This window comes from Platalea leucorodia (assembly GCF_965183815.1).
Source record: "Platalea leucorodia genome assembly, chromosome: 11".
Taxonomy (NCBI): domain Eukaryota; kingdom Metazoa; phylum Chordata; class Aves; order Pelecaniformes; family Threskiornithidae; genus Platalea; species Platalea leucorodia.
In genome coordinates, this window is record NC_138833.1 from 6830183 (window position 1) to 6846887 (window position 16705).

Here is a 16705-nt window from a genome sequence, read left to right on the forward strand (position 1 = left end):
CTCCAGCTAATCATCTGCCTGCTCCCTGCGGTTATCTGCAAGGTTTCCCCTGCAGCCCCCGCCACCCTCCTTCCCATCGCCCCGGCAGTCCTGCTCTCGCTCCCCACTTGGGTTTTCTCCATCTCACAGCCGCTAAGAAAAAAAAAAAAGCTTCTGGAAATGGTAGGAAGCAGAGGTAAAAGAAGAGCAGATATCTGGGAGGAAAAAACACGCTGCAGCAGAGAAGAGGTTCAGCAAAGTCGTGCAAAAGCTCAGCGCCGGAGCGCTCAGCTCTGCACCGCCCAGGAGAAGGTTCTGGGTGAACAATTTGTAATATCAGGCCCAAACGCTGCCTGCTCAGCCCACGAACACCCATCCTGCTGCTCTCCCTCCCACCACCTCCTTCAACCACACTTTCCGTTGATTAATTTGACTCATGTGCGTTTGTGCCCCATCAGGCTCATCAGCACAGCTCCGGCCTCGCCAGCCAGCCCAGGCTGAGCTGAATCCGCTTTAAGAGGAGCCTTGCTCCAGGTCTGCTGCGAAGCTGGTACCTCGCAGTGCGGACACAGAACAGCCAGGAGCGACCTCCCTGCATGCGCCGACACGCGATAGCGACCAGCCCCAGCCCTGACGGACGAGCAGCCGCCGCCGCAGGGCGACAGACGAGGCTGGGGAACCCCACTCCACTGGGAAAAGCAGAGCCAGGGGAGCCGCTGGCACCAAACCATCTTGCCAGGGAGTCACAGCTCAAGTAAACAGCCCAGCCCACTGCCGCGTATCTCCAGCTATGAATTTTAAAAGAATCTCATAAAAATAATTTGTAGTTCTCTGTTGAGCACTTGTCCCCTCCAATCCCCTTTACGGACGATGCCCGCAGCTGTGCCGAAGCGAGCAAACCCGCCGCTGCACAGAACACAAGCTAGCAGGCAGCGCACATCAGGACGGCGACACAGGCTGCTGATGAAAACATCGCTGCCCCAACACGGGGCCCTGAGGGACCTCGCCCCCCCATCACCTTGTTCCCCAGTGCGCGCCCTTTCCCGTCCCCCGGTTACCAAAAGCGATCGGCGGCGAGGGCCGGCGGCAGCCCGGGCTCCCCAGCTCCCCCACCCCGAGAGCACCAGGTCAGGGCGCGCAGCGAACCCCCGTGCTGCCGGACCGTGGTAAGCAACCAGCGGGGTAAAACCCGACCCACCCCACAGTGAATGGCCAGGGCTACCTCGTACCTGGCAACCTGAGAATCCTCAACCAGGGCCAGGCGGGCCCCGGATCGGCCCCCCTCGCCCGCGCGCTCCCGGGCTGTTTCACCGCGGCGCGGTTACGGCGCGCGCGGGAGAGCGCATCGCTCCCGGCCTCCGGGAGCGGGAAGAGTCAAAGGGGGCCCAGACCACAGCGGGGCGGGCGGGAGCACCCGGCCGAGAGGTGCCTCCACCGCTTCATGGTGAAGTTCTCCGGTGGGAATTAGCAGATGACGGTTAAATGGGCTACGACTGCAAGGAAAACACCCAACGAAACAGCCGAAACCAAAGGCCACCCAGGTAAGACGGAATTTCAAAGTTTGACCTCAAAGTTTATACTCCGGATTTTAGCAGTTCTATCACAGAGCTTTTATGGCTTATTTGGATAACGATAGTCAGCACGACGTTCACAACCCCTTTAAAGAGTTCAGCGAGGCTTCGCTTTTTACAATGCACTTCTAGCAGAAAATACCTGAGATTTTACTTGCTTTCCTTACTGAAGTGCAGCTACCATCTGAGCAGCAGCTCTGAAAAGGATTATCCAGTAAGCGTCAGAGTGGGCCAAGAAGAATAAAAAGCAATCTACATTAGAGAGACATTTTGAAGACCGAATCTGCCAATACTAACCAGAACTTTGCTCGTGTTCTTAGCACAGAGTTCATAGCACCTTTAAAAACATTTCAGGGTGGTGCTTCCCACATACACCTTACCAAACACAACCCTTGGAAGAGCTGGCGAGCCCCACGGTCGGCGTACGGAGTCGGCTCAAGCGCTGCGGAGAGGCTGAAGCACGATGATTTAACGGGAGACTTTCACCCCCCGCTGCCCTCGTGGCTGGACCTTGGCAGGACGCTGGCCGGTCGCCTGCGGCTGATGGCACGAGGGAGCAGCAGAGGATCCGCTCGATCAATCGCTTCTGGTCTGATTGTTCAGAAACGAACCGGAGGAACGCATTAACCACGCAGCAGCAACTTCTCAAACTGTTCAAAAGCGAACTTAACTCACAAATAAAACTCCTGATAGAAGACCAGGGTATAGAGGGCAAAGACGGGAACTTTGGCTCACTTTTTCTCACTAGCCACTGCACGTTAGCTAAAGAAAAACTTTCTCTTGGGTTGTCTCGACACAGCTAGCACTGGAAGACCCTTTCCCTGCACAGGGCTCAGGGCATGAGCGCAGATCGCTTTAGCGGCCAAGGAAATGGGTATATTTTAAAAATTCTATCTGCATTCTTGATGAAGTCTTGTGATGTTTCTGCTGGCGCGAGACACGGAAGCGCTGCGGCAAAGCAGTGGAGTTGAGCTCCTCGGAGCTGGGTGAACGAGCTCAGCTCCGTTTTTCACCGCGTCCTCCCAAAGCAGGCACTGCAACAGAGGGAAGGGTAAAAACCACCTGGGAACCCCCCGCGCCAAAGCACGCAGCTGGGCCGCTGCAGGCCCCTTCGGGACGCGAAACGCTTTGGCCTGGTAGCCACGAGCCCGAGGCTGGGCGCTGCCGAACGAGCGGGACAGGCCCCCAGCGGGTCGGCACCGCCGGCACCAGCGCCCGAGGGGGAGCTCCCACCAACACGAGCTCCCAGCTGGCGGAGCTGCGCTCGCGTTCGCCAGCGCGGAATACCGGCGTTTGGTTCGACGACGTTACTCATCCATTTATTTGACAACTTAAGTTCAAACTTTTTTTTTTATTAAGCACATTCCACAGTACAAAGCTTTAGATCATGAACGATATCTGTACAATTTAACAGTTTCAAGAAGCTGTTCATACACCAACTTTCCAAACAGATAATTGGCAAACATAATTACAAGTTAGAATTAGACTATCCCAGTGCTTTGAAACATTAATATAGCAGTAATGTACAGTTGCTCAATTATGGTTAGCAAAACAAAGTCCAGAGTGCAGCCAGGATCACTACCATTAATCCCAGGAGTCGAGTTCCTTGGGTGCCAATCACAAAAGTCCACTGCTATGTTACACAAAGCACAAAGAAGTTTAGACTGCATGTTCAAATACCATTATCTCCCAAGGAAAAACATGAATTTAAGTCTTACACATGCATTTTAAAAAAAGGACTCCGTTCTTCAGAAACAAATACCTTTTTCTTCAGGGCTGCGACAGATTTTCCTTTTTAAACAGTTTAATATTAAAGCTATTAGATGAGAAGGGTAAAGTAAGACACTTTCACGAACTACTGTCAAGCTTACCAAAAAGTGATCTTATGGACGCGTGTTTTTAACCTTCTGTACTTCATCACATTCGGTCATCTCGGTGAAATAAATATCGTTGTAGTAACACGTAAATGGGAGCTTAACTTAAACACTGATCCCAACACCTCTCTCAACGTGAAGGGTGAAGAGGAGAAAACCTGAAGTCGCGCTTCTGTAACAGTTTGGTAACGCCTTGACGTACGCTTTCTCCGAAACGATGCGTCTAACCGTGGCCATTCCGCCGGTAACGCGGGAGCGATCCCTCGGCAATCGGACATCCCCTAACCCTTCTGATTGTAACAGGGGAAAATGCAAACCCAAGAAAGTGCTGCCAGAGGACAAAAATACAGGACGTACAAAGGATCAAAGGAATGACAATACATTTCTGTGCCGGCACGCATCTTCCCCAGGAAAACGGGCGGATTTCCCGCTGAGCTCCACGGAAGCATTAAAGAAAAGCCACCGACAGGCGTAGTCACACACGGCTAATGCGGATAAAGTATTCACGTTTGCATTTATCCATGTCTTATTCTGACATAAGAAAAATGCAGTAGCGTTTATATGACCACATAAATTAGAGGGGAGACTATGACAACGTAAGAAGAAACTACTGAGACGTCCTAACAAAAGCATGCTAACGAAGAGGAACCATGACCAGGACGTCACGGCACGGTCACAGCTGACGCTATGGAAAAGAAAACCAGCACGACAATTAGCGTGGTAATCAGCATGGTAACCAGAGCATTGACTTGAAGGGACCTCCGCTCCACCGTAAGGAGGCGTTACGAATCAAACATAAATAAATTTAACGTTGGCCCATGGCATCTTCTCCATTGAGCAGCCAAACTAATGCTAAAGAAGGACATCAGCAGGCGTTTGAGAGAACCTACTGGTGTTAAAAGAAAGACATCTGTAAATACTGCGGCACAAAAATATAAGATACAGAACATAAATTAAACATTTTTTTAATTTTTAAAAAGTTTAGAAATTACATTTTAAAATATGTAGTTCCCATTAAAAAAATCCTAATGAATACTGAAAACCTCCTTTTGCAGAGAAAATGTCTAGGTAACTCATTAACCCCTACAGTGCCAGTAGTTAGAACATCCTGCTGCCAAGTGCTACCACATTTTGTATTAGTGTGTAGTGTCAGGAAATCCTGACTCCTAGCACCCGGAGGTTACGCTGTTATGTACATTATATCTACATGCTTATACAGTATTTGAAATGAGGCAAGCACACATGGAAAGGTTTTAGTATACCAAACATTAGGAAGCGCAGGACGGCTGTAGTACAGAGCACAGTTAAAAGGAAAAAGACAGTGCTATACAACTAGTTTAGATAACCTAGCCTGAATTACAGGTAATCTTTAATTTAAAAGAAATTATTGGTGCAGAAACAAGTAAACTGTAATCCAAAAATATTACTGAACAATTCAGAAATATTTCTGAGAGTCCAGCGTACACTCCTATCAAACAAAACAGGCTCTGAATCTGTCATGAGAGTAAAGTCTAAAGGACAATGGTGACTTTGAAAGCAAAGCTCTGTACATTCTGGGTATGTGTTTGGCACCCAAATTTCATTGGAGAATGTTTTTTCTTTAAAGTCAGACAAAAGTGCAAAGCAATATAAATTAGGCCAAGTCCTTTCTTGACTTCTGATTTATTTCTGAAAAACAAGCCATCAGAGTTCAGTTTCTACGGACAATTTACATGTGAAGCTTTGGATTTCTCATTGCAGGGAAGGATAGGCTTCTGAAATTCATCTACTCGAAGTCAGTGAATTTGTAGTAAATTCAAAGACGACCACTGAGAGCAGGAAAGATTAAGAAATTTAGATATAGAATTGTGCTGCTTTGCATCTACACAGCATCTAGAACCAATTCTGACTTTAGCTGTCAATCAACATCTTCAGGCATGTAGTAGCCAAAAATCCAGTAGTTCAAGACTGTGAAACCCTGAAAAAGACAAAAGACAAGCTCAGCTGACGGAAGGTACAAATCAAAAAGCAACATTTGCAGACATCTGGAGGAGGTTAGGCTCACCCCATCTTTGCACTCCAGGCTGAAACTAAAAGGGCAAAATACCTGCGAGGAGCGCAACACTTAGGCGACGCGTTACGGGGGTGCTCGCTGTTAAACACTGCCCTCCGTGCTACAAGTCCTTCCTTCGAGGAGAGATGCACCTCCACAGGACACTGTCGTCCATGTAGAACATGCTCTGAACTCAGCTGAAGTAAGAGCGAGGTTCTCAATGGCACTGGTCCCTGGGGGGTCACCTAGAGCTTGGCGGTTTTCTTACAGGTAGTAGGAACCAAAAACCCTCTTGGGGACTAAGAGGTGAGCCACCAGCCGGCCTCGCTAAGTGCTGAACACCATTTGCTGAAACAGCGACCTACATACAACTGTGAGAAAATTTTCCGTTCTTCTCCACACTGCAGAGGAGCAAGCTTTGCACAGGATACAAAGTTCAGTTGCTTTAATACATGGGTTTTTAAGAAAACAGACAAAAAACTCGAGTAATTTTATATTTCGGTTACCTTTTGCAGCCATGTGACTCCATTATTAGCTTGGAGCCAGTGCAAATTCCTAGTGTAATTAAATCTGAACTTTGATTTTACCTGCCACTTCGCAAAATCATTTTTATGGACTATGGAGAACTACCCTCTTCTGATATGAAATTCCCATGAAAGGTTAAAACATCTTTAGGCACTTCCCCTTGACTTCCCTTCCCCCAGCCCAAGGCCTAGCGCTTAATATAAGAATATTAGGCTATCATATGGTAACAATTTTTATCATGTTACAATAAACAACAGGAATTCAACAGAAAGCAATAAAACTCTCGCAGCTAACTGCCAGGACTGTCAAAAATGATCCGCTTTGAAGAGACATAACATTGCAGGCCTTGTAAAAAAAGTGTACAGGGCTGCTTCAAAATTCAGAAAGCTATGATGTTTGAAAGCATATAAAACTATTTCATTAAATGTCATAATGAAATATTAGCTGTTTGACCATAATTTTATGTAGATTTACGTTTTTTGGATTCTGAAGTCAGACAAACCTGTCAAAAAGCGACATCACAGCATCTCTCCTATACAGGAAATAATTATTAAGGGACTGTCATTACCAACACCAACAACTCCCAGGATATGGAGGTCTGCGTGGTTTCAGTTGTGCGTCATGGGACAAGTAAGACACAAGCTGTGCAAAACTGTCAAGCGTGCAGAATTTGAAGGGAAGAACACGCTGCCAAAGGCACTTCGTATTTCACTGACAAATCTCAGTGACAGTGGGCCTTGCGGGCCACATGTGGCAAGAGAGGAAAGGAAGACACCAGCATATTGCTGGTCAAGTGAATTGATATAAATTTTATTCAACTCTTTTGTGCTTAAGACATGCTTTTCCATGAATCAAAACTAATAAAAGAAGCTTGCAAATATACTTCTGTAATTTTTTTTTAAAAACAAAACAAGAAAAAAAATTTGTCAATCTCAAACTATCTTATAAGTTAACGGAATAAAGTACTGGTGTATGAACTGGAAGATAGACAGAGATTGTTCCTGTCTATCCTATATGCCTGAAAAGGCAAGGGAAAAAAAACCAAAAAATTATTCAGAAAGGAGAAAAAAAGTTTTCCATAGAGAGAGAAAACCATTCAACTTCAACAAGCCCTGGAGTTTGCACAGCAGAAGTTCACCTAGGTATGGACCCCAGGTGGCAGAGAAGCCAATGGCACTATCTCTGTCTTAAAAGGAGCAGGACAAAGTCCCCAAGGATGTTACCATCAGTGACAGCACCGAGCTTTCCACAACAGGGACCCAAGTATGTCATCCTGGATCAAACAAAACCACTTGGAAGCGGAGGCCACAGGTAAGCAGTGCTGGAGGGCCTGGCTCTTTGGGTAGTTTCAGGATTTACCTCCCAGAACGTTGGGTCTGTAGCCACTTCCTACCCCGCACAAACATTAAGTTTAGCAGTTTGGCCTTTTCAGACTTCTGTTGTCCTACTGCAGGCAGGATAAGGAAGCCCATGAGTTTTACTGAACTACCCTTGCAGCAGTGCTCTTAAAATGTGGTTTTAAGGGAAAGTTCCATTAACTGCTGATTCTGCACACTAGCTCATCATCATAGTGTAAGACTTCTTCCTTAATCATAGGCCTAATTATATTAAGTAATTACAGGTTTAGAAAGACAGGCAACTCAGCCTAGCAATGGTCAGCTTTTTGCTTTGACCCTCTGAAACGTAATGAGCCAACAGATCCACGTGCCATATCCAGAGAGGACGTTATCCTGGCTTTTTTTAAAATGAGTAAGAGTTCAGTTAGTAGGAAAGGCAGCCAACACTTTCCTGAGGAATGCTTACAGGTGAAAGAAAACTAATTTTTAAGAACCAGCATCTCAAAGAAGCAAAGTGTGTCGTCTTCACAAGGGAAGGTATTTCCTAGCCAGAAGCAGAGATCCTACAGGAGGAGTGGAAAAATCTGAGGAACTCATTGCCACAGCAGGGATAAATATATACAGATAGACAATGAAAATCCATGCTTACAAGACAGGAAAAGCTTTTCCCACAACGTTTAAGCAAACTACTAATTATCTACTTCAAGTAAAATAAATCCTTCCTGTTGGGGCAATGTTATTCCCAACTCCTCTTGCTGCGGTGTCTCCACTTCCTTGGAAGCACCAAGTCTCAGCACTGGCAGAGACGGGGCACTGGAGAAAGGGGCGACTGCTCTGCTTTGGTGAGGCAATTTCTGTGTTTCCAAGTCCCAGCATCACAGCTATTTATAGTCTGAAGTGCAACCGTTGGCAGCAACATAGATGACGTAAGGAAAAGAATCCTCTGTTCTAACAGACAGATCTAGAGCGGAGCTTTTGCCCACCGTGCTTCAAGAACTGAACGAAGCTGACTTGCAGAAAAACGGAAACAAAGTAGGCAAAGTTCATGTGCACAGTTTCTGACAGCTCTGAGTTGTCATGCTGCCTAACACCTAGTGTAATCTTTAGTTTTTAGTATTTGTGGTTATCTCAGAATTGCTCATTTCTGATGAGCATTTGTCCAAAGATCATATATACATTTAGTTTACTAGAGATGCATTACAATGCTCATTATAAAGATTCCCGTAGTGAGCAGATGCATCAAGAACTCTTAACAGCTCTGATTTCACAGGATATTTGGAATACTTGTGCAATACACCAAGTCTTCTCCATTTCCAAGAATGTTGTGAATATGTAATAACTTTCCATAAAATACCTCAAGTACCCAATTATAAGCAGGAGGGATTATAGAAGGGGATAAGACAACATGACGTGGCAAGTTTTATAAGCTGAAGCATGACCATACAAATGCTAAATACTGAAAGAAGTGGCATAAATAGGTTTTATTTTCTTAAGGAAAACATCAGCTTGTTGTTTTGACTAAGCCAACCTGCAGGCAGAGAGATGTTTTCAGATATTTATAATACATCCAATAAAAAGCCAGAGACTTACCTTCTGAGGGTAGTAAAGTGCAGACTGTTATCTGGAGATGTAAGTGTATGTTCTAGATGGAGAACGGGTCTCATTCTGGGCACTGGGTGGCACATTTAAGAAATCCCAAATCAGAATTGTATCATCATGGGAACTACTAATGATCTGAAATTCATCAAACTGGAGTCTAAAGACACGTCCTGAATGTTCCTGCAAGCAACACAAAATCAGCTTAGCGAGGCAAGAAGAGGATAACATTTCACTAGCTTTGTACTCACACGCGTAGCTGGACACAGAACGGTGTATTCAGACTCTGGTGTGCGGGTTAAGAAATCCTTGGTTATAATTACACTCAAGTTTAAGAAAAGCTGGTTTCATATGTAAGGTTTTTTCACCAAAACACATGGCTTCCAAATCCAGTGCTTGTAAACCCTGAGCCTCTCCCGGAGGGGCCAGCCATAGAGGCTGAGATTATTAAAGACAAAAGCAGCCTATCAATCAAGCAGCAGCAATTTAGAAGATTGGCTGGCACTGACAATCTGCCAGGGCTCCTTCTCTCACATAACATTTGCATTCAACGCTGCTGCTAACTCCCTTTTCGTGTAGCCCTAATACACCACATCACAGCTTCCTCCAGGACATGCTGCTGAAAGGATCATTATGGCTCGCTTACTAGTCAAGACAGACTTTGTTCAAGCACTGCCATAAGGAAGGGAGGTGGAGGAGTACATGCTCCGTCAGCTCTTTCAAGAAATCTCAAAATGGCACCAAGAGGCCCGGAAAAGGTTCTCCTCTTCATCCTGCTTATCCATTTTTAATAAATTTAAAAGGAGTACACTACTTTTATTAGAGAACTAACCGAAGCTGTCAGACTGATCTCCAAACTATAACCTGAGCTACAGTATACATGCAGAATGGAAAGAATCAACTTTTTCAGTAAACCTAAATACACTGCATTCATATGGAATAAAAGAATAGTTAAATCTCATCTCTATGCAAAGACTACTTAAAAGAAAGAAAAACTAGAAGCATTTACCCCATGCAACGCTACAGGCAGGGGGAGGAGTGGCTGGAGAGCTGCCTGGCGGAAAAGGACCTGGGGGTGTTGGTTGACAGCCGCCTGAACATGAGCCAGCAGTGTGCCCAGGTGGCCAAGAGGGCCCATGGCATCCTGGCTTGTATCAGGAATAGTGTGGCCAGCAGGAGCAGGGAGGTGATGGTGCCCCTGCACTGGGCACTGGTGAGGCCGCACCTCGAATGCTGTGCTCAGCACTGGGCCCCGCACCCCAAGGCGGCCATGGAGGGGCTGGAGCGTGGCCAGAGCAGGGCAGCGAGGCTGGGGCAGGGGCTGGAGCACAAGGCTGGGGAGGAGCGGCTGGGGGGGCTGGGGGGGCTCAGCCTGGAGAAGAGGAGGCTGAGGGGAGCCCTCATCACTCTCTGCAACTGCCTGAAAGGAGGCTGGAGCCGGGGGGGTCGGTCTCTGCTCCCCAGGAACAAGCGATGGGACGAGAGGGAACGGCCTCAAGCTGTGCCAGGGCAGGTTTAGGCTGAATATTAGGAAAAACTTCTTCATTGAAAGGGCTGCCAGGCCCTGGCACAGGCTGCCCAGGGAAGGGGTTGAGTCCCCATCCCAGAGGTATTTAAAGGACGTTTGCTTTTTTTTTTTAAGATTATCCGAGAATCTCAAACTAGAAAAATTTGATCTGTCTTTTAAGCTCAGATCCAAATCATTCAGGATACAACAATATATAACTTTTTCTTTATTCTTAAAATAAGCAGCAGCCTAGGCTTTATAGAACATCCTGAAATTTTCACCTATCCCACTATAATGTAATAAAACGCCCCTCAGTTACAAATAAAAGATTTCAGATAACCCAAAATGAATTCATTTTACATACCACTAACGTACGCAAGCATAATGTACTTGCTGGGGCACGAGGGTCAAGAGCAGCTTGCAAGTCCCAAACTTTAATTTTGCTATAAAGTAAAATAAGAAGGTCATTATGAGAGCATTGTTTCAAGTATAAAGCATAGAAGAAACACCTAAAGCAATGGAAAGTATGCCAGATTTTCCCTACAGCTAGTTTATCAGGATCAAGCAAAATGTTAGAATCTATCTTCACTAAAATACTAACACTAAATCTTGTAAAACACATAGTTCTGTATTTCTTTTTAGCACCAAATACAGTTGATGTCTGTGATGGACAAGTGGGTTGGTTACATGAAAGACAAATTGACTATGAATGCACAAGGCATTTTGGAACTGCAGATCTCGAAAGCTCACAGCACTCCTGATGAGGTGCAAAGCTCCATCTGGGACTGCCAACCCCAGTGAGACACCAAATAAAAGGCTAGAGACAAACACATTTCAAGAACTGTTTTCAGTAACTCTACTGTTCACTTGAAGTATAAATCAGGCAGAGAAAGAAATGGAGAAACTGGACACGGATGTTAGCTGTCCCGAATCCACTACACACTGAAAATACTGAGCAAGTCAGAAGCGCTAAGAGTGGGGGGCTCCTGCCCTCAACTCAACAGAAGTGGTCGCTAAAGACTACTGAGAGCCCCACAAGATATATTTAGGCTCAGAATAAACATTTTCAGTGCTGATGTCTTATAAAAATAGAAAGGCTAAACTACTCTGAGCACACAGGACTGGGCAAGGAGCAATTCCTGAGGGAAGAAACAAAGGAATGTCACTTCAGCCAAACAAAAGTTTACTTTCTACAGGAAGTCAAACTTGAGTGACAGCACAATTTAGGAGTGTGCTAAAGAGCACCAGAAAAGCAGCTTCTTGGCTACTTAAAACTGCTGCCTGCTGCATTGAAATGCTCAAGCAGAAGCCACTCAGTAAATATTGATCCATTAGTCAAATCAGAAGAGAACCCTTACACAAGGGAACACGAGGCTCAGTGGCTTTCAGAAGATGCTTTGTTAAGAAAGGCAAAGTTTTTTGAAATTGCTTTCAAAAACATACCCATCGTAGGCTCCACTAACAATCCTCTTATTGTCAAACCTAATGCATCGAACCAGTTCTTCATGGCCTTCTAATACTCTTAAACAGGCACCGCATTCAATGTCCCATAGCCTTAAGAGAACAGAGGAGAAAGTCTTTGAGTACTTCAGGTTCAGCACTGTCCCTTAGCCTCACATGCAGTGATTTAAGCATGCTACTGAATGGTTTTCTATGGGAGATACCATGTAATTGGCTTAAAAAGGCGTGAGAACCATGAGATGTTCCTTGCATGCAATTCAGAGATAAGTTTGTATTGCAGCTACAGGATATCAAAATTAATTCAGCCATTCAAAATTACATACAAGTAAAGGTTGGATACGTGTTAAGTTATCTTGGGAAACTTTAATACACTTTTTTCTGTTCTGCATAAACCAATGATTAGAAGTTCAGAAAGCAATTAAGAAAACGAGTGACCAACATCTTCCTCATCTCTCCAAGCAGAAGACAAGGTGATAAACTATAGCAATAGACAAGAAGTTTTGTTTACCTTTGGCATAAACCTCAGTGTCCCACTTTTTCGCAGGGATGTGATATGTTTACTCTCACACTGAGTTAAGTTTCATTCATACATCATCTGCTCCAATAGCAAGACATACCAAGGATGTTTTGCACATGCAGCAGTGCAGGACAGCATCAAAGGTCAGGGGAAATCCTACTTTCACACGTGCAAATGTACACTGTTACATACCGATAGCAGCTCGTGGGCACCCACCTAATGGTATTGTCTGAAGATCCACTGACAACTAGTCGATCCCTGTACTGGAGGCATGCAATGCCACGCTTGTGCCCATTTAGAGTACGAACGAACTCGCACGTACTTGTACTCCAGACCTGCAAAACAGGGGATAAACGCTCCTCTCAGAATTATGCCCAAACAAGGTTTTTGAATTTTACCAGAAGCCATTACGAATTCATAAACAGAAGAGGTCTGCGGCTGACCTTGGATGGACAGTGGGAATGAAAACTCACATAGTATTTTTATGGGCAAAGACCAGGCAAAACCTGGCATTAATGGAAGACTGGTGCTATGGGGACCTAGCAGTGACAAGAGCCACGGGCATTGCTATTGCACATCGAGTCAATGAGAAAAGCATGTGTGGGGTTGTATAAAATATTTTCAAGTGGTAGAGACTGCCCCCAACGATTTAAAAAACTTGATTACACGTGAATCTTGATAAGTTAGTAATAATTTTTAAAACTGGAAGTTATCCCATATGCAAAACCCCCACATTTTTTTACCAAAGACATTGCTAGCAATCTACTAGTAAGAGAAGGCCAAACCCGTGGTCTATAAAGTTTTGTGGCTGCTTCTTTCTTAACATTAAATGATTCAATCAACTTTGCCCATTTTTAATGAACTGTAATTGAAGTTGTAACGTAGAGCATCCAGTGGCTCATTTTCCAACACAGAGCGCAGCAGGATCTTTGGCAGATATTTGGACATTAAACTGCCAAGAGCTTCTTGGCACAGTCTAAGGTAGCTCTGGTTCTAGAGAGGGAAGAGTGGAAACGCCTTTGTTATATTAATACACTCTGGGTAACTCAAATCTTCTGGTATGTAATAGTCTTCAAATACAGCCTCAATTCTTCAAACATGGCAAAGTCTGGTTGAGCTGCTGGGAGGGCGTGGTGAGGAAAGGCAACTGCTGATAAATTTCACGTCTGGAACAGGACTGCCAATTGAAATAAAAAGTACCGCTTGGAAAAAGGCACAAAATGTGCCACATTTAACAAACAAACCCATCTTGAGACTACAGTTCAAACAGCAAGCGGGCTTTACTTTTTTGCAATTGTATGACAGAAGCCACAAAAACGTTACGAGCCTAGTTATACACATAAAGACATTAACAGCCAGCAAGAGGAAGCAGCTCACCAAACGGTAAAGAAAAAGGCACAGAACTGCTTAAGAGCACCTTGGCTATTCAGAGTGGAATAACACTCAGATGCTATTCTGACTTGGTAGGCATGCAGACCTAGATCAGAGCTCTGCCAACTTACTTTAATGGTCCTGTCACCTGACGCTGACACAATATACTTGTCATCGAAGTCTACCACGTTAACGGCAGCACGATGGCCAACTAAGACACGGCGCAGGGTGATGTCAGTAGGTGATGCCATATCCCAAACAGCAATTGATCTGTCCTTTGAGCATGTCACCATTAAGCCGTTACTGAACCTCAAATGAAGCACTGCCTCGTTGTGATGAATCAACGTGTTCAGAACTTCACCTGTATTTACATCCCAAACTCTGCAAAAGAAAAGAGTTTTATTCCAAATGAAGGATGATGGCTATGCATGGTATAAAACGTAAACATGCACACGTCTGCTGCTCTCTCTAATGGAGAGCTCTCTGGTTGCTTAACACCTCATAGGGCTTGGGGAAGGCAGGAAGACAGCAGCGGGAGAAGTATCCTAGTTCATGTCTCAGACCCATGAGCAACAATTAACAGCAACAAACAATTAGGCCAGGAAATGCCCAAGCCGGGACCACTGCTAAGAGAAAGGGTTGCTTAACAATGACCACAATTCTAGAACTCTTCCAGGATGACTAAAACCTGTATGACATATAAATTGATGGAACAGACCAAAACAAATACTATCCAATGTGATTTTTCCAGTTTTACACCATTCATTCAGATTTAGCACACGCCAGTGGCAACTGGGATGTAGCACCCTGCAGGGCTACCTACTAGCTTACACGAAGTGAAAAATCACTACTTAATTTATACTACCTGAAGGGTGTTAAGATCAGCTCTTAATTTTTTCAAAAGTTTTATGGAGATTGACATTGGTATACCAATGCAAGACACCAAAAGGAGACAAGGCCCTTCCACTGAACTGTATCTGAGCATCTTTGTTGGACATCTACTGACCACTGAATTCATACAAGTTAAACACAGTAACATTAAAATCGCCGTCAGATAAGGGCTCCATATATACCAACTACCCTTTCACTCATAGTCATAATTAAGAGATGTCAGAAGGCAGTACAAGAAACCCTAAATGAGGAAATTATCGTATAGTTGGCCGTCAGCCATTCTACAACTTCAGGATATGCCTTGAATCATACAGGTCACATTCCTTCAAAATTCTTAACCCCAAAAAAATGAGACTGAGGTTTGGAAAAACATTTACTAAATGTGTTGCTTTGCCAAGTGTGAATATCTTGAATGTGATAACATATCACATTCATATTAATGATGTTTTCTGATATTTGCAGATTATTGTAAATATGCCCAGTGCAAAAACTTAACGCTCACCTCACTGTAGAATCTGAAGATCCAGTTACAATGACTCTTTCATCATACTGCAGACAAAGAACTGAGCCGGTATGTCCTGTTAATACTTTCAAACATTCCAAGCTTGTTTTGTCCCAAATCTGTTAAAAATAAGAAGTATAAATTGGCTTACCAAGAACACGGAGGCAAGACTCGAATAGTGCCACAACAGAGAAGGAAGGAAGAAAACTGGAGGTAGCAGGAAGAGTCCATGGGCAGTTACCCTGTCCACACAGTAGGCCTGTCCTCTCTTTTAGCTTAAGAAAGTCTCCTTGATGCAAGTTTTTGACAGAACAGTGAAATAACCAATGATCACAAAAAAAATAAAAGCCTGTTTTGCGAAAGGAAACGCCGTGGATGATTAGCATGAAAGCAACTTATTAGCTTGAAAGCAAACTCCTAGCAATGACAAGAGACACAACCAAGGACAGTGGTGAATGCAGTCCTCATCTATGTTATGTGAGCTCTGATTTCACAAGCATTTCTTTGTAGTCAGCAGTATCAAATCTCCTGGCTGGCAGTCCCCAAAGTTTCTAGAGCAAAGTGCAGGTGAGAACTTCGCAGGGCTACAGAAGCCATCCCATCCTCATAAACCCTGCACAGATAAATAGTGTCCCATGACGAGACAAGACAAATTGTCAAGGAGACACAAGCAGCTACCTTTCCAGGGCAGAATTACCCATTTACATCTACAGAAAAGCCTGAAAAAGGCGTTTACCTTAATGGAGTTATCTCGTAGGCCACTGATAATCTTTTCATCATCGTACTGTAAACAGTAGACACCTTTGCTGTTTTCAGAGCGGCACTGAATCCTTTGCAAATTGTGTCGCCCACATCGCCAGTTAGATTCTATAGTCTAACAAGAGGGGAAACAACCAGGAATTAGGCACGAGGCTGCATGCTTGAGCATGACTGCTCCAACACATACACAGCAATCTTTTCACTTGTACAGACATCATCCTTAAATTTGAAGTAGATAAAACTTAGATGTATCTTTTCTCCCCTCCCCCCCCCAATAAAAATATACAAAACATAATTAATTAGAATTAGGACTTCTATAACTTGTCATGACAGAAGCTGTGTTTAGTAGGGAAAATTACGGTCAACTAACCTTAATGAGATTTCCAAAGGAGCCATTAGAGAGATACATTTCATAACATTTCAGTCCCCCCCCATATTTACACGACCATCTGACATAAGCAGCAAAGATTAAACCAGGAGCTCGTATGGTGCCATGTTCAGCCTCACCTGAGTAACTAACATTACAGAACTGCCAAGTCCAACAAGGAGGTTATGGTTGTTCTTGGACCTTTCCTTCCCCTACCCAGTCATTTCACCTATTAACTGTTGTTACGCATCTTAGAAAGGGATTTTGAGATATGAAAGCCTCCTCTAAGCACTTTAAAGCCTGATAAAAATAAAACTGAACAGGGCCTATAAGATTTCAAATAATCCAGCCTTACTTCTTTTTTCCCCCCTTAAAATCTGTGGAAGTGCAATTCTCAACATTTTCATTCTGAGAGA

At 44.4% G+C, this 16705-nt stretch overlaps 1 protein-coding gene across 4 annotated transcripts in view; it reads right to left on the reverse strand.

Moving 5' to 3' along the window:
* Positions 1 to 2918: 2918 nt before the first annotated feature.
* Positions 2919 to 16705, reverse strand: part of FBXW11 (F-box and WD repeat domain containing 11) — a 78520-nt gene continuing 64733 nt past the window's right edge. For all 4 annotated transcript variants that reach the window (XM_082323739.1, XM_082323738.1, XM_082323740.1 and 1 more), the window contains 8 exons: positions 15900 to 16037; positions 15164 to 15282; positions 13902 to 14151; positions 12616 to 12734; positions 11865 to 11975; positions 10786 to 10864; positions 8909 to 9097; positions 2919 to 5381 (listed from right to left, as the gene is read on the reverse strand). In XM_082323739.1, the coding sequence (XP_082179865.1) occupies positions 8936 to 9097; positions 10786 to 10864; positions 11865 to 11975; positions 12616 to 12734; positions 13902 to 14151; positions 15164 to 15282; positions 15900 to 16037 (978 nt within the window). In that variant the 3' untranslated portion in view covers positions 2919 to 5381; positions 8909 to 8935. The remainder of the gene's footprint in view (positions 5382 to 8908; positions 9098 to 10785; positions 10865 to 11864; positions 11976 to 12615; positions 12735 to 13901; positions 14152 to 15163; positions 15283 to 15899; positions 16038 to 16705) is intronic.